This window comes from Palaemon carinicauda, chromosome 16 (assembly GCF_036898095.1).
Source record: "Palaemon carinicauda isolate YSFRI2023 chromosome 16, ASM3689809v2, whole genome shotgun sequence".
NCBI lineage: Eukaryota > Metazoa > Arthropoda > Malacostraca > Decapoda > Palaemonidae > Palaemon > Palaemon carinicauda.
In genome coordinates, this window is record NC_090740.1 from 4,029,254 (window position 1) to 4,051,497 (window position 22,244).

General features: G+C 38.6%; 1 protein-coding gene across 2 annotated transcripts in view; it reads right to left on the bottom strand.

Annotated features, from left to right (window-relative positions):
- Positions 1 to 263: 263 nt before the first annotated feature.
- MAN1 (LEM domain-containing inner nuclear membrane protein MAN1) overlaps positions 264 to 22,244 on the bottom strand; it is a 42,048-nt gene continuing 20,067 nt past the window's right edge. Inside the window, exons 5-9 of one of the 2 annotated variants that reach the window (XM_068389546.1) lie at positions 18,151 to 18,224; positions 11,204 to 11,380; positions 9,108 to 9,334; positions 4,851 to 5,032; positions 264 to 1,737 (exon numbers count right to left, since the gene is read on the bottom strand). In XM_068389546.1, coding sequence (XP_068245647.1) covers positions 1,583 to 1,737; positions 4,851 to 5,032; positions 9,108 to 9,334; positions 11,204 to 11,380; positions 18,151 to 18,224 — 815 coding nt within the window. In that variant the 3' untranslated portion in view covers positions 264 to 1,582. The remainder of the gene's footprint in view (positions 1,738 to 4,850; positions 5,033 to 9,107; positions 9,335 to 11,203; positions 11,381 to 18,150; positions 18,225 to 22,244) is intronic. The other variant, XM_068389547.1, reaches the window with a different exon arrangement.

Sequence of the window (22,244 nt, forward strand, 5' to 3'; positions counted from 1 at the left end):
CACTGACATTACTTATTGTGACTACCATCCTAGCAGTACCAGCCGAACTCGGTTGAGTCCCTTGTCAGGCTGGGAGGAACATGGAGAGGAGAGGTCCCCTTTTCCATTTAATTTGTTTGATGTCGGCTATCCCCCAAAACGGGGGAAGTGCCTTGGTATATGTATGTACCATCCTATTCTGATTACTTGCAGGTTCCTTCAAATGTAAAAGTCAGTGGAATTTGTTAAAGAAAAAAAAGATACGTATAAATAAAACCAACTAATCCTTCCGATAGTTTATTAAATCTCAATACATTCCTTGCCCATAATCAACCTGACTGATGAAATGATTTTGTTTGGTAAAATAAAACTCGCTGAAATACGGGACTGATGGGAAATTGAAAATAACCGGATGTAAAAGGGCCAGGATACATAGAGAGACAGACAGACTATTAGTATGGTAGCATGAGAGAGTGGAAGACAGGGAACCGACAATGAGCCTTGGTCGTGAACTTTGCTTGGGACTGGAATTCACTGATGAGAGCAAAAGAGAACAGGAGTAAGACAAGTATAAAAGAAAGTCAAGTCCTCTTCTCAATCATGCTAACTTATACCAACCATACAACAAAATCCTTGTTCACTCTTTCAATTACAATTTCTTGCTAAATTCTCACCAAGGCGCTACCAAGTCATGTTTAAGTCATGTTTTCTTATCTCCCATCAATAACTCGCAGTATATTAAACTTGCATATAGCTCAGCCTACAATGCGGAAGTCATACAACCGGCCAACCTGTATATTACCAATCCCTTTTTGTTATGGGTTATATAAGCAGCAGAAATTTCTTTCAGTAACGACTCAAGCATTGCCAATTTTTTTCTCAATCGATTTTCTTTCCGTATTCATTAGTGCCTCGCCTCTTCAATAAGTCACTTGTTCCATATGTTTGTACATAATTTTGAATACAAACACAATCTAATAATAAACTCTTCTTAGATGTCCCCAACAATGTGTGGGAATAATAAAAAGATAAAATATATATATATTCATATATATATTCATATATATATATACTATGTAAAAATCTTTTGATATACTGTAAGACTATAACACACTATAATATCCCATAGTAAATGACGATGAATAGAACATCCATAGGCAGAAAAGGTTTTACACTTGCTTTATCCACTAGACTTGTCCTGAAGTAAATCCTCGTACGAATCATTACCCATCTTTAATCCTGCGGAATCAAACAACCATTTACAAACAAGTAATGACGTACTTACCGACTACAACTTGATCTGGCTCACTTGCTAGTGAATTTCATAGCCTCATATGAGAGTACCACAACAGCCCAGGAATCCACACCTATTTTCAAGTCAATTTATGCTATTTTTATATCACAATCTGCATTTGCCACATACATCCTATCGACTCTTGGCTTATCATAGCAGTCAACTGTGTACTCTCGATCTGCTTTTTTTTTTGTAATGTAAAATATGAAGCAACCCATCTAATTCCCAAATGCCTTTCCTAACGTCTAAGTTTGTAGCGTGTAATTTCCGTCACCTATTATAAGCCTGTGTAGGAATAAAGTTTTCTATCTATGGATGTTCAACACTGTCTGACTGCCTGGTAGAGGCCTGCAAAGACAGACGCTTGTTATTGGACGGTCGTAGCCGACGAGTGGCGTGGCAAGCGCTTGGAAAACGTTGGTGGTATCTCTCGTCTCGCAGGAACTTCACGGTTACCAAATTTCCTGAAAATAAAATGCGCTTGCTAAACTTTCATGGGAAATTAAAGTTTGTATAATATAATAAACCAAAAAATTTACTATAAAATGTAAAATACTAGCTTTAATATTGCTACATCTTACAAGTAAAAAATTAAATCTCGAGACAGAATCTAAACGTTAATCATAGAATGTGAATAACTACTGTATAATACTTCAACAATATTAATCCAGTATTTCCCATTACTTCAATATCTTGAAGACAAACTTACAAATAATGTTATTGGGAATTAATATTACTTTCTAAAATCATTAATACATAAAGACCAGCTTTTTCTGAGCTGACCGTTGCTCATAATTGGTTCTCATCCTACAATCCCACATCCTGCTATCATTTAATTTCTATTGCTTCAATTTGTAAGACATGCAGTAAACATGTCTTACACTTGTGCCCTATATTAGTGAGAGCTGATGCTTAATGCATATATCTGAAGTTCCAAGAGGAAGCCTGGAAAGCATTAACCCTTTTACCCCCCAAAAAAACGTACTGGTTCGTTTCACAAAACTCATCCTTTTACCCCCATGGACGTACCAGTACGTCCTTGCAAAAAACTGCTATTTAAATTTTTTTTTGCATATTTTTGATAATTTTTTAAGAAACTTCAGGCATTTTCCAAGAGAATGAGACCAACCTGACCTCTCTATGACGAAAATTAAGGCTGTTAGAGCAATTTAAAAAAAAATATACTGCAAAATGTGCTTGAAAAAAAAATAACCCTTGGGGGTTAAGGGTTGGAAATTTCCAAATAGCCTGGGGGTAAAAGGGGTTAATAAAGATATTTAGTATGTGTTGGATTCTCCTTTCAACATGTGCTTCATACATGAGCTTTATCAGCAACTGTAAAAATCCACTAACAGGATATATTCTAATTTGTGCTCAAGCAAGATGGTACCAAAGCATAACTGCTTGAAATGGCAAATAAGTTAATGAAAAGGGTTTGCAATGAACATCCAATGAAGAGGAATGTGATAGACTGCAGCATAGATTCGTTTTATGGGTATATATGTGGTCATCGCATATTTTCGCTGTCCGACTAAAATTATAGAAGATATATGAGATTTTCTTGAAAATAGTCCCTATTTTTGGGGTCCGAATCTAGTAAGGGCCGGAGTCAGAGAAAATGTCCCAAAATTTTCGGTAGATGAGGGATGAGAAACCGGAAAATACAGGATTGGACAGATACAGATTAAAATATAGCTAATAGATTCTTTTGTCAATTAATAGCTAGTCTAGATTCTTTTGTCAATTAATAGCTAGTCTAGATTCTTTTGTCAATTAATAGCTAGTCTAGATTCTTTTGTCAATTAATAGCTAGTCACATACATTGTGAAAAGGGCATTATCAAAATAATTCTTATTATTTCATCAATGTTTAGCAAGTATTGTAAAACTTATCCCTTACTGACTGCCAACCAATTTTTCCTTCAGTGCATTCAAGGTTCCTCGTATCCAATTAAGAAAATAGCTATTTTCAATATAAGGGTCATGCTTTATAAGATAATTATAGATAAATTGGCAAATATAGTTAAATTCCATTACAATTTTAGATAAATTTAATGAGCAAGAGTATAATATTAAATTAATATCAATACTAACCTATGATACATGTTTCCAAGTACAAGCTTGTTGCAATACAAAAGTTTGCCCTAGATTTAAGTACAAGCTTGTTGCAATACAAAAGTTTGCTCTAGATTTCATAATAGCCCACTCAAAATTATTGCAACACCCTTATCGACAGGCATCTAAATTAGCAATAATTACTAATCTATTCTACTCTCTTTCCGGCAAGCCAATTGATGTGAAGAATGTACAGTATAAATGATTATTATGAAAGGGTTAGAAAAAAATAATTATAAAAATTTGCTAAATTTCAATCATGTACTGATTACCACAAATTTCGTTGAATACGGATAGTGAAATCCACCTCAACAGAACATTAGAAGAATAATTTATTTAAATTCCTTGAAGTGTTTCCTGCCTGTAAGCCTACCCTTTGTTTCCTTTACTAGTCACAGATCCAGAGGATAATTACAAGCCTGCGTAAAAGTGGTGATAGAAAACACAGTAGATGAGGTACTTCAGATAGATACAGTAAATGTAACTGATCTTGTGTCTGGGATCTGCTCTGCAATGAATGAGCCAACCAAAAAAAAAAAATAGTCCCTTTTCACTAAAAGTCAATACTGCACCAAAAATTAACAGGATGGTCTTGGATAGGTAAGATCCCCCTTAGATTAGAGGTAAAAACTCTGCAGCAAAAGAGGACCTTAAGTAATGCAGACGATGTATAGAAATCAAAATGTCCTTCAAATAATACAGAAGCACAAACGGTGTTGCGCGGAATTGCAGCACAACTTCCTCAGAGGTAGGTTTCAAAAATTAAGGGGACACAGCCACTGTGTTGTGTCATGGGGTCTTTCCTCTATCAAAGCTAGGACAGTCCCATATATATGTTATATAGTTGTTCCATAATGCTTCTCTACATGTTAGTACTAAACATTACTTTCCTTCCAGAACAGAATAAAAAAACGCATTATAAGCTAGTCTAACCAACATAGGTGCAAGTTAACTTAGCCTACTAAGCTAGTTAGATAGATATCTAACTTCATACCTTTATTACAAAAGGTAATATAATTATATACTATGAGTCATTAGGTTTAATAAAATACTTTATACTATGCTATGGTAGTTTCAGCAAATAGATAAAAGATTTTCCTTGAAGTTTCCTTTCATAGTTTATGTTACTTATCTAAATTACTTTACTCATCTAACTACTTCTCAGTTTATTTTTTGTAAAGGAGTTTTCTCCCTACTGTACTAACCCCTTGGGTTTGTAGCATTCTACATTTTCAACTGGGTTAGTAGTGGTAGTAGTAGTTTATCTTCATATACAACTTCAACTTATCTTAAACCTCTTTACGCCAAAGCATTTTAGGTAACAGAAAACTTTACTCGACAATGTATATCGAAGTCCTCCTTATCCCTGCCAGCGATTTGTTCAGTGATTTCCTATCTGAATGCCCTTCTCAGAAGAGAAAAAAAGAAACAAAGTTAACAAAACTAATCACTGCATTCCTTACCATCGTACCACCAGCCGTGTAGTGCTCTAAATGCTTTCCCTGCCTCTGAGAGCGAGGCACATTTAAGGTACACACAACCTTCTCTTGATCCACGATCTACTGCTATATGAACAATGCTGATTCCTTCACATTTCTCCAAAATACTATCCTGAATCCGTGAAGGCCAACTCTCACCAAATTCACTGTAACGATGAACAATGGCAGGTTACTTTTGTTACTTATCCTTTTACTTACATCTATCGATAATTTCTACACAATGTATTATTTGAGTACGTACTGTCAAATAACCCAACTCTAAAGACGTAAATTCGTGTAATTACTTTTAAAGGGGTCTGGTAAAATAGCAAATCTTTAAGATACAGTAATTTGTATTTTTGTATTTTCATAGCTATACAAACCCAAGTCTTTTATGCTAGGAACAGGTGGTGAAGCTTGGTAAGAAGGTAGGTAAATATTGGCAGGTAGGCGAGTAACGATACTTACAAGACTAAGTTATTCACTTTTTCATTTAGCCCTAGGACAAAGGAGGGGTGGGTTGAGAGGAAAATCTGACGTAGTACTCTGGTTTCTAACCAAAAAATGGAAATTTAATTAAAATACTTTATTTGTTCCAGCAAATAAAAACCTCTGTCTTTATCTTGCAACTTCACTGTTTAGTGAAAGGTAGCCTCATTGAACTAATTGACTGAGGTTCTTTCTCTCCTGGATTTCATGTTTCCTGATTCACATCAGTGATGAAAAGATGCCCCCTTCAACCACCTATCCAGCATCACACATGGGATGATGATGCTGGTAAGAGTTACACCATAACTAGTTGAGAGAGAAAACTATACAAGGATAATGAAAGGAAGAACCTCTCTCCATAAAAAAAAGTGAATGTCAAAGGCAGCTACGATCCGAAGCCATAGCTAGCAAGGGGTTGAGAGAAAACAATATCACTGTTCTATGCTAGGCCTGAAAGAAAGGATGCTCTGATGTGTAACCTGCCTGCATGTTTGTAAGTCCTACACTACTCGGTCCGACTGCTGACCCAGAGGGAGGAAGGGAGAAGCGAAATGTAAGTCGCTAAATTGTCCTCGCCACACTTATGTCATCCTTGTACCTTGGGAAATATATTCAACACATGGGAGGTTACATGACTAGTGAGCAACAACAATACAACAATAGAACAGAGGAACACGAGCCCAAGGCTTTATGGACGATACCAGATAAAACGTGAAGGCATAAGTTGCTTCAGACTCGTGTTCTCACAACCAAAGAATCAACAATGTCTTCCTATAAAAAGGTTAAACCTACATGTGAGCTCCTGGTCGAGCCATATGATCAGTCTCCAAACATGGATCATATACTCATCAGATAAAACTCACTAGACAGAAGATGAATGTGCCTGATACCTCAGCCCATATAACCTACACACAAGAATAATGTCAAAGTGCAATGAAAGTACCAATAACCACAGCAAAAGAGAAGCCTGTAAGTTTCTCCTACTCGGTTCATTAAAGCTAAAGCTAGGAAATATGTTGAGGGAACGATCCCTAACAAGATAGTTTGTAAGACTTCGTAAGGTACCATCAGCTAGCATCAGAAGTAAAGAAATAGGCAAAGCTTTTCATATGCTAAGATAAGTTTCAAAAGACCGAGACTCCATGCCTTTATCTGGAAATTTGGTCAAAGGATAAGAGAACAAAGACGACTCTGATCGTTCAAAAACTCAGATTAGAGAATGACTCCATACGAAGCTACCCACAATAGGTATATCACTTCATTGCACCCAACATCAAGGACCTTGAACTGGCAGACAAGATGAAGGTGAAATAAGTGTCTCTCATAATCAAGGTTTCACCAAAGTCAACCCGACGCTCATAAACATCAACCTGAGATTGTATACTTGGTGAATCAATTTGAAATTGAGAAAAAAAACCTTTTTGCTTAACTTGATATTAAAGTCCCAGATATTGTGAAGATAAACTATAACCTGGTCTATTAATGTGAAATTACCAGATCTTACAGATGCTCACCACATGCCTCCCTCATTGCGTCCAAGAACAGAAGCATCTAACGAGGATGGGAGTTAAGGTACCCGTGGTTGAGACTACGACAGGCATTCCCTGATCTCCAGAAATGGATACAATTTAAGTAGTTGCTGTTGAGACATTTCCAAATTGTCAAATGGTCTTTTCATTTACTGGTGCCTCAGCCTTACTTCAAGGGAAGAACTCTGTAAAGATCTCCAACTTGAAGCAAGAGAACTCTTGAGGTATGTTCTTCACAAATAGGAAAACCTAATATCTCTCTCTATGACAAATTTCTCCCTGCAAGTATGTGAGAAAGGTTCACAGCCTTTCTTCAATTACTAAACTCTAGCTTTGTTCTAACTTTCAAGGAACAGCAGCCTGGAAGATTGGTGAAGTTACTGTGATCAACCATAGCTCCAATTATCGTCGTCGGCGCCCACTCGTGTCCGAGTATTGGGTTCTGTCGTTAGCCATCAGCCTCCTATCAGAAGAAGGGTGGAGGAAACGACAGAATGCCAGTAGCTGGGTATATTGTTTTGGGTGGTCGTGGTTTTGCAACGGCCACGCACACACTTGGCCCACATCGTTTTCACCGCGGCTCAAGACATATGAGACAGGCGGCTTCTCCGATGTTGGTTGCATCGGGCTGCCGGGTTCTTGTTATGTCAAGGCCCGCCTTGTTGCCTGCCCGATAGGCATTGCCTTCTTCCGCTGGCGCTGGGAAGGTCCGCCGTTGGGGTCTTGTTTGGTTTGGTTTGGTTTGATTTTGGAGACCACGGTGAAGACCCACAGAGAGAGGAAAAGTACCTGAAAGGGATCTCTCTTTTGTCCCAAATATTCAAGGAGATGGTTAGTCAACAGCCCGAAGACATGAACGTATCACAACCAGTTTCTTCTTCACATAATCAAGGTCTACCTGGAACAGGACACAACCTAATACTAGTATGCAACTATCCCCACTCGAATATATTAAGGTGATTTCAAAGACGACAACAAATGCACAAAGTTTTACAGTACCAAGGTGTAGGAATAAAACTTCAATTGCTTAAGTAATAAGTAACAGAACAGACACTGTTACCAAGCAAAGCCCCCAAATGCAAGTACCAAGCTTCAGGAAGAACAGGTCTGACAAACTACATATTTAGGGTATCCTTTAACGATTGACCCCGACTTAGGTACCAGGAACCAAGTGCTCCAGTCCTAGATTATCTGTAACACTAACCAAGCATCGGTTATGTGTGAAACGGAATCAAGCAATAGAAGGTTCAAAGAGGTTCAACATCTGGGCAAAGGTACAGTATGGCAGCACGAGACTGACAGAAAATTAAAAAGTATGCAAAACACACACAACTTATGTAGCTTTCACAAAGTAACCAGCGAGTACAATTCAGGATTATAGTCTAGAGACAAAACTATAATCCTCAAATCCATAAAATTTTAGAGCACTGTAGCCTAGTAAATAAACTATAAATCTTATATTTTTATGCCATTTCACATTGGAATGAACATAATCTTGAAAGAAAAAAAAAACCATGTATATGAAATGTCTATATTTCATTAGAAAAAATCTTAAAATCTAATATAAAGAACAACATAGCAACAGTAAGGTGTTCATAGATACAAACTATAAACTCCACCACACTAATTGCTCACACAATTCAACTCTTCATAATAATGAAATAGTAAAATACACGTAATCTCGTAGGTTTTATACCAAAAAAAGTTACAAGTAATAGAGTACAAAAACCCGCGAAAAATTTTTAACCAACAATCAGTCAGAACTTAGTACTGATGCGTTCGTACACAGCTGTGATTAAGTGAAAAGTGAATAACTTACACCATACAAGTGAGTGGTAACCTCAATTTCTTCTACCAACCAACTGCATTATTTTCCAGCTTTAACATTTTCCAGCTCACACTGGATAATACTCCTACATAAAGAATGAGGGCTTGTATTTGTGTCAAGACAGATTATTTTAATAAAGTAATCACTAACTAAACCAGTGTTTTTGCAATTAGTTAGATAACTCCAAATCTAAAAAAGTTTATTAGACCCTAAGACCAAATATCTTCACCCCTATACAGCTGGCCCACACGACTTTTTGTAAATAACTCGAATACTGCAAATCTTAATCTAATAACTAAGCACTACCATCAAACAATGTTTTAAATATACACCAGGCTTGAAATATGAAGTCCCAAACCTGTTCGCTCTCAAAACATGAAAAAAACATTTACTTACACATCACAGTCAAACATATTACGGATTTTGAGGCAAGACGTAGGGGACACGTTGGGAAGATTGTGTGTGGTTTCTAAGCTCTCAAAGGCCTGACCTTGCCACATCTTGGAAGGAGTTCGACCACTTGCCCCATCTATGCCAGAAGTGTTTGGAGTAAATGGCACCCCGGATGTCCAACGCCATATCTCACAATCTTCGCCCCCAACAGACTGAATTTCTCGCCTTATCTGCAATGTCCATGGAAAAAATTATTGAAAAACTTGACTTGAATCCAGGGCATTTTATGAATACATATAATATTCAAATCCAGTAGTATTCTATTAAAATAAAACATATTAACCCTTTTACCCCCAGGGGTTACTTTTTTTTCATGCACATTTTGCAGTATATACAGTATTTTTTAAATTGTTCTAACAGCCTTAATTTTTGTCATAAAGAGGTCAGGTCGGTCTCATTCTCTTGGAAAATGCCTGAAGTTTCTCAAAAAATTATCAAAAATATGCAAAAAAATGTGTAAATAGCAGTTTTTTAGAAGGACGTATTGGTACGTCCATGGGGGTAAAGGGATGTGTTTTGTGAAACGTACCAGTACGTCCTTTGGGGGTAAAAGGGTTAAGTGGTTTTGAATCCTTACATGACAATATCTTTAAAAAAGTTTAATAATTTAAATGCAATAATGAGTAATGTTTAATGGCGATATTCTCAATGACCATTTTGCCAAGACCTTTATGGGTAGCGGAAAAAACGTAACCAGTTTTTTTGTATGTGCTGTCCCACCATAAAGGTTATGGCTAGAGGGTTAATTTTGGTCTACATTCTAAAATTATGAAAATTTCTTTAAATTATATACAAATGTAGAAAAAATACAGTAGAATAATGCTTATGAAAAATAAGTGTAAAAGTTTTTACTTCACATCTGAACACTAAAACTAGTAGGGATAAAAGTTTGAATTTAATTAGTCAACTTCTTAGATTTCCCTAGATAAATATTTTTACATATTATGGAGAAGTCTTGTGCATTTAAAGGACATTTGACCAAAAAAAAAAAAAACATTCTTATTAGTCGAACCAAAACTAAATAAATAAATTTCCTTCAAATGGTTGTGGTGACTTTAATTTTATGTTAGACTTAATGTATGTCGATTTATAAAGGTGAATTACAAAATAAGCAATAAAATATATAACGTCGCTAAATAAATTTTACAAAATAAGCAATAAAGTACATAAATGTTGCTAAATAAATTATCTTTCTTTTCATACATAGTTTTACATATTTTGTAAATAGTCTACAGTACACCCGTAAATAACAGAAAATGAAGAATGAATTTCTAGCATTTTTCTAAAATTCACCGAGAGAGATTATACAAGAAAATATAATTGGGAAGACTTTGGTGCCTCAGTTTTTACATTATAGAGAATAGATTTTTCATCTCATTTTACAGATAAATAAATTTATGATGACTCCCACTCATACGGCGTAAATGACAAGCAAAATATACCAAACTATAGTATAGAAAAACTTTCATTTTATTTACAAAACTATAGTATAGAAACATTTTCATATACAAAAGATGAAAAATAAACTAAGCTGATCCTTCATAAACTAGCCCATGCAAGAGATAGTTACACTATAAAAAATTGATTTGTTACCAAAACTTTTACCATCTTGCAGAAACTTAACCCTTTTACCCCCAAAGGACGTACTGTTACGTTTCACAAAACTCATCCCTTTACCCCCATGGACGTACCGGTACGTACTTGCAAAAAACTGCTATTTACATTTTTTTTTTGCATATTTTTGATAATTTTTTGAGAAACTTCAGTTATTTTCCAAGAGAATGAGACCAACCTGACCTCTCTATGACAAAAATTAAGGCTGTTAGAGCAATTTAAAAAAAAATATACTGCAAAATGTGCTTGGAAAAAAAATAACCCCTGGGGGTTAAGGGTTGGAAAGTTCCAAATAGCCTGGGGGTAAAAGGGTTAAGAGCATATCTAAAGCTAATGTTTGTACTGCCAAAGAAACAAATATATTTGAAGAATAATCTTATTTTTGTGCACTACTTCAAAGACAAACTCTACCAAGTAATGCTTACCCTAGATTCATAATTATCAATGAATGTCACAGCCTTCTTCCAAACCTCTTGTTTTGCTTTTCTGTCTCTGGGTCCGATAAGAGAATCACGCACGTGGTTCACAGCAACGTAGTCCTTACCCCCCGGCCCAACTAAACCTCCCAGGGTTTCCAAAATTTGTTCAACTGTTTCCAGTACCTACAAAAAAAAAGTAATTATTAATACAGTGATACTCAAGAGTTTATTTTTCCCTTAGCAACAGTATACAGATTAATTAGTTTCATTTTAAAAAATATAAACTACTGTATATACATTTCTGAGGAAGAATTCAAGGACCAGTTATCTTCAAGTACAAATATGATATTTTAATTATAAAATAAATTTTTGAATATACTTACCCGGTGAATATATAATAGCTGCAACTCTGCGGCTCGACAGAAAACATACTAAAAAAACTCGCGAGCGATCGCTATGAAGGTTGCGGGTGTGCCCACCAGCGCCAACTGTCGGCCAGATACCACTCTTGTATGTAAACAAAACCTTCAATTCTTCTCGTCCCGCTGTGTCTCTATTGGGGAGGAAGGGAGGGTCATTCAATTTATATATTCACCGGGTAAGTATATTCAAAAATTTATTTTATAATTAAAATATCATTTATAAATATTTAACTTAGCCAGTGAATATATAATAGCTGATTCACACCCAAGGAGGTGGGTAGAGACCAGAGTTAATTATGTTTACAGCGTATAAGCTAAGAGTTTTTTCATTTTGGCAGTTATCAATATAACAAAACCAAAATAAATAGGTACCTGGTAAGGAAGTTGACTTAGACGATTACTCTGCCTTGTAAGTCTGTCTTCCTCACGGAGCCCAGCGATCCTCTTAGGATGCTGACAGACTCCCAGGAGCTGAAGTATCAAGGGCTGCAACCCATACAACAGGACCTCATCAAACCCCTAATCTGGGCGCTCTCAAGAAATGACTTTGACCACCCGCCAAATCAATCAGGATGCGAAAGGCTTCTTAGCCTTCCGAACAACCCATAAAACAATATTAAAAACATTTCAAGAGACAGATTAAAAGGATATTGGAATTAGGGAAGTGTAGTGGTAGAACCCTCACCCACTACTGCACTCGCTGCAACGAATGGACCCAGTGTGTAGCAGTCCTCGTAAAGAGTCTGGACATCTTTTAAGTAAAATGACGCGAACACTGACTTGCTTCTCCAAGAAGTCGCGTCCATAATACTTTACAGAGATTTATTTTGCTTGAAGGCCACGGAGGTTGCTATATCTTTAACTTCGTGCGTCTTAACCTTAAGCAAACATCGGTCTTTCTCATTCAAGTGAGAATGAGCTTCTCGTATTAAAAAAATCTGATAAAATATGACAAAGAATTCTTTGACATAGGCAATGAAGGTTTCTTAACTGAGCACCATAATGCCTCAGATTTCCCTCGTAATGACTTAGTACGAGCTAAATCGAACTTAAGAGCTCTAACAGGACATAATACTCTTTCCAGTTCGTTGCCTACGATCTCTGATAAGCAAGGAATATCAAAAGATTTAGGCCAAGGACGAGAAGGCAGTTCATTTTTGGCCAGGAAACCAAGTTGAAGTGAACAAGTGGCTTTTTTCTGTAGACAAGCCGATGTTCTTACTGAAGGCATGAAGTTCACTGACCCTTTTAGCCGAAGCCAAGCACACTAGGAAAAGTGTCTTGAGGGTGAGATCCTTCAGGGAGGCTGAATGTAATGGCTCAAACCTGTCTGACATGAGGAACCTTAGGACCACGTCTAAGTTCCATCCAGGAGTTGCCAAACGACGTTCCTTAGAGGTCTCGAAAGACTTAAGGAGATCTTGGAGATCTTTATTGTTGGAAAGATCTAAGCCTCTATGTCGAAAGACCGAAGCCAACATGCTCCTGTAGCCCTTAATTGTGGGAGCTGAAAGGGAGCGAACCTTTCTCAGATGTAAAAGAAAATCTGCGATTTGGGCTACAGAGGTACTGGACGAGGACACAGATGCTGACTTGCACCAGTCTCGAAAGACTTCCCACTTCGACTGGTATACTCTAATGGTAGAAGCTCTCCTAGCTCTTGCAATCGCACTGACTGCCTCCTTCGAAAAACCTCTAGCTCTTGAGAGTCTTTCGATAGTGTGAAGGAAGTCAGACGAAGAGCGGGGAGGCTTTGATGGACATTCTTTACGTGGGGCTGACGTAACAGATCTACCCTTAGAGGAAGACTTCTTGGAAAGTCTACCAGCCATTGAAGTACCTCGGTGAACCACTCTCTCGCGGGCCAGAGGGTAGCAACCAACGTCAACCTTGTCCCTCCGTGAGAGGCGAACTTCTGCAGTACCTTGTTGACTATCTTGAATGGTGGGAATGCATATAAGTCCATAAAAGACCAATCCAGTAGAAACGCGTCTATGTAGATTGCTTCTGTATCTAGGACTGGAGAGCAAAAGATTGGTAACCTTTTGGTCAACGAGGAGGCAAAGAGGTCTATGGTTGGTTGACCCCAAGAAGCCCAAAGACTCTTGCCCACGTCCTTGTGGAGGGTCCATTCCGTGGGTATCACCTGACCCCTCCGACTGAGACAGTCTGCCAAGACGTTCAAGTCCCCCTGGATGAATCTCGTCAACAGGGAGATGCCTCGAATTCTAGACCATAAGAGAAGGTCCCTTGCGATCTCGAGCAGCGTGAAGGAGTGTGTGCCTCCTTGCTTGGAGATGTACGCCAAAGTTGTGGTGTTGTCTGAGTTGACCTCTACCACTTAGTTTCGAAGACGCTTCCTAAAATCATCAAGGCCAAGTGGACTGCTAATAGCTCCTTGCCGTTGATGTGCATGCTCTTCTGACTTGTGGTCCACAGACCCGCGCATTCCCGACCGTCCAGGGTCGCACCCAACCCAAACCCGACGCGTCTGAGGACAACACGTGGTTTGGGTTCTTGACTGCTAGGGATAGTCCCTCTCTCAGACTGATCTTGCTGTCCCACCATTTCAGGCATGCCTTTATTGGTTTGGAGACTGGGAATGATACCGTCTCTAATGTCTTGTCCTAGTTCCAGTGAGAGGCTAGATGGAACCGGAGAGGCAGAAGGGGTAGTCTCCCTAGTGAGACAAACTGCTCCAGGGATGAGAGAGTCCCTACGAGACTGTTCCAACTCCTGACTGAATAAACGTTTTCTTTTCAGCATTAGTTGGACTTCGAGCAGGGTTTTGACTGCGAATCTCCATCCCCAAAAATAGAATAATCTGGGATGGGATCAGTTGGGACTTTTAGGTTGACCACAAGTCCCAACTCCCTGGCCAGACTCAACGTCCAATGTAGATCCTGCAGACAGCGAAGGCTGGACGATGCTCTGAGAAGCCAGTCGTCCAAGTACAGGGAGGCTCGGATCCCCGATAGCTCAAAACTGGTACCCCACATTCCTGTAAACAAACCTCAGAAACGGTTGGGAATCCGGGTGTATAGGAATGTGGAAGTATGCCTCCTGAAGGTCGAGAGAGACCATCCAGTCGCCTTCCATAAATGCTGTCAAGACAGCCTGGTAGACTTCATCGTGAAGTTTGTCTTGACAATGAACACATTGAGCGCACTTGCCTCTTACGTACTCCTGCAGTGAACATGGCTGCCAAATCATGGAGCCATCCCTGATGGACTTGTTCCTGCAGAGAACGTGGCTGTCAGATCATTGGAGCCATCCCTGAAAGCCTTGTTTATGCATGACATAATTGTACAGCAAAACTGCAAAGGCTCGAAAACAGCTGTGAAGTTGACCTGTAAAATCTTGGAGCGTCTCATGGCCAGGCCAGGGAGAGTCTATGAAGTTTGAAAAGTCTATCTGGGCAGAGGCAGGAACTCCCAAGCCGAGAACTTCTCTCGTGTCATATCAGACTCTCGCTCTATAAGCCAGTTTAAAAGAAGGGAAAGCAAAGGCTGTATCCCCCAAACTCCTCCTGGTGATAAACCAGTCGCCTAGCAAACGTAAAGCTCTCTAGGAGAGCGAGAGAGCACTAACTTATAAAACAACGGCTTCGAAGTAGCTAGGCCTAGTGTAAGCTCTGACGTTTAGGCGAACGAGGAGCAGCAGTTACAAAAAGATCCGGACAAAGATCCTTAAAAATCAGCATGATTTATTTAAAGTCCATAGAGGGCTAAGCAGCTTTAGGCTCCTCTCCGTCTGACAGAGTCCTCAAGGGAATATCAGTAGGAGGGGGAACAGCAACTTCCTCATCTGAAGGAACCTTGTCCGATAATAGCTGAGTCTCAAGCAAGGGAGAGACCTACCGTGGTGGCAATGCTTTACAAGCAGAGTCCACACGCACTGGTGCATTAGTAGCGGACCAGGACGCAACGTCATGTAACTGCTTGACAGTCTGTGAACTGTCAACAACAACAGGTGCGAGAGACCAGGACGCAACGTCATGTAACTGCTTGACAGTCTGTGAACTGTCAACAACAACAGGTGCGAGAGACCAGGACGCACCGTCATGTAACTGCTTGACAGTCTGTGAACTGTCAACAACAACAGGTGCGTGAGGACGCACAGCGTCCACTCGAGACTGCTTTGACCGCTTAGACTGAGCAGTCAAAACAACTCTAGAATGCGGAGGTTGACGCTCAGCGTCAAAACAAGTCAACTCCGATTGTTAGCGAATGTCCTGAACGTCAACAGGAGCATCAGCAAGTGGCCTAACGTCCAAATGTGGCTGAAAATCCACACGAGACCGCATCGAGTGTGGTTCTAAACAACCTGACTGACGTGACTTAGCTACGCCAACGTCAACAGGACGCACAAAGGAACGTTAGGGTGGCTGAAAGCCAGGATCTCGATGAGATAAACGGCTAGGCTCAACGGACTTATCGGCAGAATAGTCTTCCATAAGGGAGGCAAGCTTATTCTGCATGTCTTGCCGTACAACCTATTTAGGATCAATGGAAATGGTTGCGGTAAGAGACGAGGGTAACGTCTGTGACCGCAAAACCTTGCCTACAAAAAGACTCTCGGAGTCTGTGTTACGCTTTTGTTAGGCGGCGAGCAGTCTTCCGATGACTGCATAGGGTCAGAGCTGTCCTAATGGCTACAACCAGGACGCTGGACCTGTCCTGAAAGGACTGACTTTCGCTTAAGGGCCTCGAAACCTTGTTTCAGGTTTCTTATGCGAAAAGCCTTCGGATGACGAGGAGAAAATCGTCTCTCTCGCCTTATGGTAGGGGTGATCTTGGTAAGATACACCCGATACCATAGAGGGAACGTCTGTTCGCTGATCAAGGCCTCTCGAACCCATAAGTCGTACGACATTACTTCTCCCATGGGCTTGGGAGCTTGCAAGAGGTCCCGGACTAGGCGAACGACAGGCACGAACAGACGAACCCTCGGTCGCAACACTGATAACACTTTGCGCAATATCACTTTATCACTACGATTTTCTGTTTTGCACTTATTTCACTGAAATCGAATCTTTTACTGATTTCTACCTGAAGCACGCAATTCTACCCTCATCAAAAGGTAGTAATTGCGAAATAAGTCGTATAATGCAAGCACATTAATACCAGCAAAAAACAGTAAACATATTTTAAGATAAAAAATTCAGTGGCTGGGGAAGAGACTAAACACTAGTTCATTCAAAACTACGTTTTCAATCTCTCACCGTACATGGCCTGGGGACGAGAATAAAAAACTAAAAACGTTTTATCCTTTCTCCCCGTAAAGAGACTAGGGACGAGAGTAACTCGAGAACAACGTTACCCGCTTGAACGGAACGTTTTCTCTCCTCTCTCTCCCTCCGTCTCTATCTCTCTCTCTCTCTCTCTCTCTCTCTCTCTCTCTTGATTTCGCACCTAAGAGAAGAGCCCACTTACGTTTCGTCAAAAAAAACATGTTATTTGACCAAAGGAAAAAACTGAAAGGTTTTTCAATTAAAAAGTTCCTTTAAAATAGAATTTAAAACATTTAAGCTTTGAAAGAAGAATGAACAAAACGTCAGAATCGATTTACTCTTTCTGCAAAGTGAAACCGTGATACTCTCTCTCTATCGTAACGATAGAGCGCAAACTGCGTAGCATAAATAAACTAAACGTTAGTTCATCTTTGAAACAGTACGAAGACTATTCAAAGAAAATCTTTCATAGAATATCTATTAAAAAATATTCATTTAAAAAGTTTTAAATCATTAGCTCTTTAAAAGGTATTTACGATTGAAAGGGCTCAACGTTGTTTAACTTCGGTTTCCAAGTTAGGACCGCCTACTCTCAGGAAAGGTCGCATATAAACAAATCATTAAAATTTATTTTTATGTTTATTATAAATGGAAAGTTAATCGAAGAGGCCTAATAAAGGCGGTGAGATATAAAATATATAGAGGAAAATCTATAATTAATTTATAACGTGATAAGATAATTGCTAAAAGCCTAAACACACTTCCGTCTAAGGGAAGGGTCGGCCATTTAAAAGTCAAAGAAAGTCCATACTCTCTTTGTCATCAAAAATTAAATCTATCCAAAAACGAGTTCAAGATTCAAGATGAAGATAAAACACCTGCACTGCGAAAGCTCAAACCAAAATGAAGTACTTCACCAAATATGTTGAGAAAACTCCAGGTTCTACAGCGAGTATTGATACGTCTTGTCGTCAACGTCGACAGAGAAGAATTGAAGGTTTTGTTTACATACAAGAGTGGTATCTGGCCGACAGTTGGCGCTGGTGGGCACACCCGCAACCTTCATAGCGATCGCTCGCGAGTTTTTTAGTATGTTTTCTGTCGAGCCGCAGAGTTGCAGCTATTATATATTCACCGGCTAAGTTAAATATTTAAAAAGTTATTTCTATATCAGTAAAGTATCATGAAGAAATCCTCATGAAGTTCCAAGGATTTTGAATAGCCATTAAGTACACCTCTACTCTAGAGCAAAGCTAAAAGTGATAAATACTATAGCATAGTTAACGAATTGTACAAACCTGCTGCTTCTCCCATTCTTTTTTACGTCTGTGGTACTTGACGTACGTGAATGTTAACCAACAGGCTGCAATAGCTGGAAAGAACAAAATGAATTGGTTAGTACATGTAGAGGCTCCTAATCTTTAATTCTTATTCTACACGTGTAGAAATCATGACTCCTTACACATGATAAACATAAAATATGTATTATAGCCACGAAAGGGAAAATTAAAACTTGATTTGAGTTAGTACTTTCGTCCATTAGTGACACTGACGGACTCAATAATGAGAATTTGTATACAAAGACATCGTATTTATACAGAAGGGGATCCCACAGCTGAGTTTCTTGATAATCCAAGGCAAGTCAGATTTTAGATAGGACAATAATATTATTATTACTAGCCAAGCTACAACCCAAGTTGGAAAAGCAAGATGCTATAAGCCCAAGGGCTCCAACAGGGAAAAATAGCCCAGTGAGGAAAGGAAATAAGGAAATAAATAAATGATGAGAATAAATTAACAATATATCATTCTAAAAACAGTAACAGCGTCAAAACAGGTATGTCCTGTATAAACTATTAACAACGTTTAAAAACAGATATGTCATATATAAACAATAAAAAGACTCGTGTCAGCCTGGTCAACATAAAAACATTTGCTCCAACTTTGAACTTTTGAAGTTCAACCAATTCAAATACCCGATTAGGAAGATCATATTAACTGAAAACAGACGAGGGCTTAAGATTTAAATTCTGACCTTTGGCACAGCAATTTAAAAATTTTAAATTTGGTCAAAAGTTTTTAATACCATTACTGATTTTCAGAATTTAGTATAAATCCAGGGCTAAGTATATAAAGCTTTTTATTTTGGAAATTGGGTAATCTTATTTAACTTTATATTTTATTTTGTTATAAAAAGATTCTTTTTTTAATCACATATAAATGTATGCCTTTTTCAATCATTACCTTAAAACATATACATGTACCAATTATAAAAATATACACCTAAATAATAGGAAATACCATCACATTCTCAGTTTCAAGTTTATTCATAAATTCAAGTCCCACTAGAAAGTGTAATAAAAGAACTCGGCTGGAACATATGTAGACTCTAGAAAGCCAAAGGCAACAATTGGAAAAATAAGGAAGGAATGCAGCTAGGACCTCAAAATGAATAAGGAGAAATCTTAAGTACCCCATACTTGGGAATGTATATATAAAAAATCCAATTTATGTTATTCCTGTTCTTAAAAATACTTTATTTTGATCGTTCATTACTTCTATTGTAGTTTATTTACTTCCTTGCTTCCTTTCCTCACTAGGATATCTTTCCATGTAGGAGCCCTTGGGCTTATAGCATCTTGCTTTTTGAACTAGAGTTATAGCTTAGCTTGTAATAATAATAATAATATTAGGAGTGTCTTGTAATGAGTTATCTCAAAACTCAAGGTGAAAACCCATGAATTAAATATACTGTAGCCCTTAAAGCTTATGAAATATACTTAACTGCTTAATGTTAAAGAAAAAACCCAAAGTTTCTAATAATCCTCAATTCTTCACATAAACTCATCTATGAACCTAGTACTTTTCTAATTCAATATCTTCTCCAGAAGTTTATTTTGCACAAAAAGTCACTTATGAGTAGATATTTTCTAACTAAAGTGTAATTTGACTTATGAACACTATCAGAGAGGTAAATAAATGATAAAACTTTTTTAGATTAGTCCCATTTTCACAATGAAACATGCAAGAGCATGTGAATTCTTTGTTACTAAATGGGGGGCCTTTCACAACGTTCAGAATCATTGCATTTATAAATTCATGTGTTTCTCATTGTCTAAAACTACAGCAAAAAGGATCTATCTATATACCCTATTCTTACAGAAAGCCTTTCATATAAGTGATTATAAACTTGCCAGATAACATATAAGGCTTATTTTCAAATAAGAGATTATTACTATTATTACTTGGAAAGAAGTGAAGAGAGTAAGGAAGGCTGGTTCAAGAATTGAAGAGACAGTGAAAGATGGAAATGGAAGGAGAGAAGGCGAGGAAAAGGTGGGCGGAATATTTTGAAAGTTTACTGAATGTTGAGGATAATAGGGAGGCAGATATAATTTCTGTTGCAGGTGTTGAGGTGCCGGTGATGGGAGATAAGCACGAGAGAGAGATTACAAGAGAGGAAGTGAGGAGAGCACTAGATGAAACGAGAGTAGGAAAATCACCTGGTATGGATGGTGTTAGAGCTGAGATGTTGAAGGAAGGGGGTGTGACTGTACTTGAATGGTTGATGAGATTGTTCAATATATGTTTTGTGTTGTCAATGGTACCGGTAGACTGACTTTGTGCTTGTATTGTACCACTATATAAGGGTAAGGGAGATGTGCACGAGTGTTGTAATTCAAGGGGTATTAGTTTGTTAAGTGTAGTTGGAAAAGTGTATGGTAAAGTAATGATTAATAAGATCAAGGATAAAACAGAGAATGCAATCTTAGAAGTACAAGGTGGTTTTAGAAGAGGTAGGGGTTGTATGAATCAGATTTTTACAGTTAGCCAGATATGCAAGAAATATTTACCAAAAGGTAAGGAGGTGTATGTTGCGTTTATGGATCTGAAGAAAGCGTATGATAGAGTTGATAGGGAAGCAATGTGGAATGTGATGAGGTTATATGGAGTTGGTGGAAGGTTCTTGCAAGCAGTGAAAAGTTTCTACAAAGGTAGTAAAGCATCTGTTAGGATAGGAAATGAAGTGAGCAATTGGTTTCCTGTGAGAGTGGGGCTGAGACAGGGATGTGTGATGTCGCCGAGGTTGTTTAACTTGTATGTTAATAGAGTGGTGAAAGGGGTGAATGCTCGAGTGCTTGGACGAGATTTGAAACTGGTAGACGAGAATGACTATGAATGGGAGCTAAATCAGTTGTTATTTACGGAAGATACTGTACTGGTTGCAGAAGCGGAAGATAAGCTTGGCCGATTAGTGACAGAATTTGGAAGGGTGTGTGAGAGAAGGAAGTTGAGAGTTAACGTGGGTAAGAGTAAGGTTATGAGATGTACGAGAAGGGAAGGTGGTGTGAGGTTGAATGGAGAGTTACTTGAGGAGGTGGAAGCAGATGTATCTCAGAGAGTGAATGAAGGATGGAAAGTGTTGGGGGCAGTTAAGGGAGTAGTAAAAAATAGAGGGTTGGGCATGAATGTAAAGAGAGTTCTGTATGAGAAAGGGATTGTACCAACTGTGATGTATGGATCAGAGTTGTGGGGAAAGAAAGCGACGGAGAGACAGAAATCGAATGTTTGAGATAAAGTGTCTAAGGAGTATGGCTGGTGTATCTCGAGTAGATAGGGTTAGGAACAAAGTAGTGAGAGTGAGAACGGGTGTAAGAAATGAGTTAGCAGCTAGAGTGGATATGAATGTGTTGAGGTGGTTTGGCCATGTTGAGAGAATGGAAAATGGCTGTCTGCTAAGGTGATGATGAATGCAAGAGTTGATGGGAGAAGTACAAGAGGAAGGCCATGGTTTGGGTAGATGGATGGAGTGAAGAAAGCTCTGGGTGATAGGAGGATAGATGTGAGAGAGGCAAAAGAGCGAGCTAGAAATAGAAATGAATGGTGAGCGATTGTGACGCAGTTCCGGTAGGCCCTGCTGCTTCCTTCGGCGTCTTGGATGACCGCGGAGGTAGCAGCAGTAGGGGATTCAGCGTTATGAAACTTCATCTGTGGTGGGTAACGGGGGAGGGTGGGCTGTGGCACCCTAGCAGTACCAGCCAAACTCAGTTGAGTCCCTTGTCAGGCTGGGAGGAACGTATAGAAGAAAGATCCCCTTTTTTGTTTCATTTGTTTGATGTCGGCTACCCGCCAAAATTGGGGGAAGTGCCATGGTATATGTATGTATGTATGTACTTGCTAAGCTAAACCCTAGTTCAAAAAGCAGGATGCTATAAGCCCAGGGGCTCCAACAAGGAAAATAGGCCTGTGAGGAAAGGAAACAAGGAAAAATAAAATATTTTAAGAACAGTAACAACATTAAAAAATATATAGCCTATATAAACTACATTGATACAATTAAACCACAGTTGAACTAATAATATGATTCACAAGCAGTTTAGAAACTGTATAA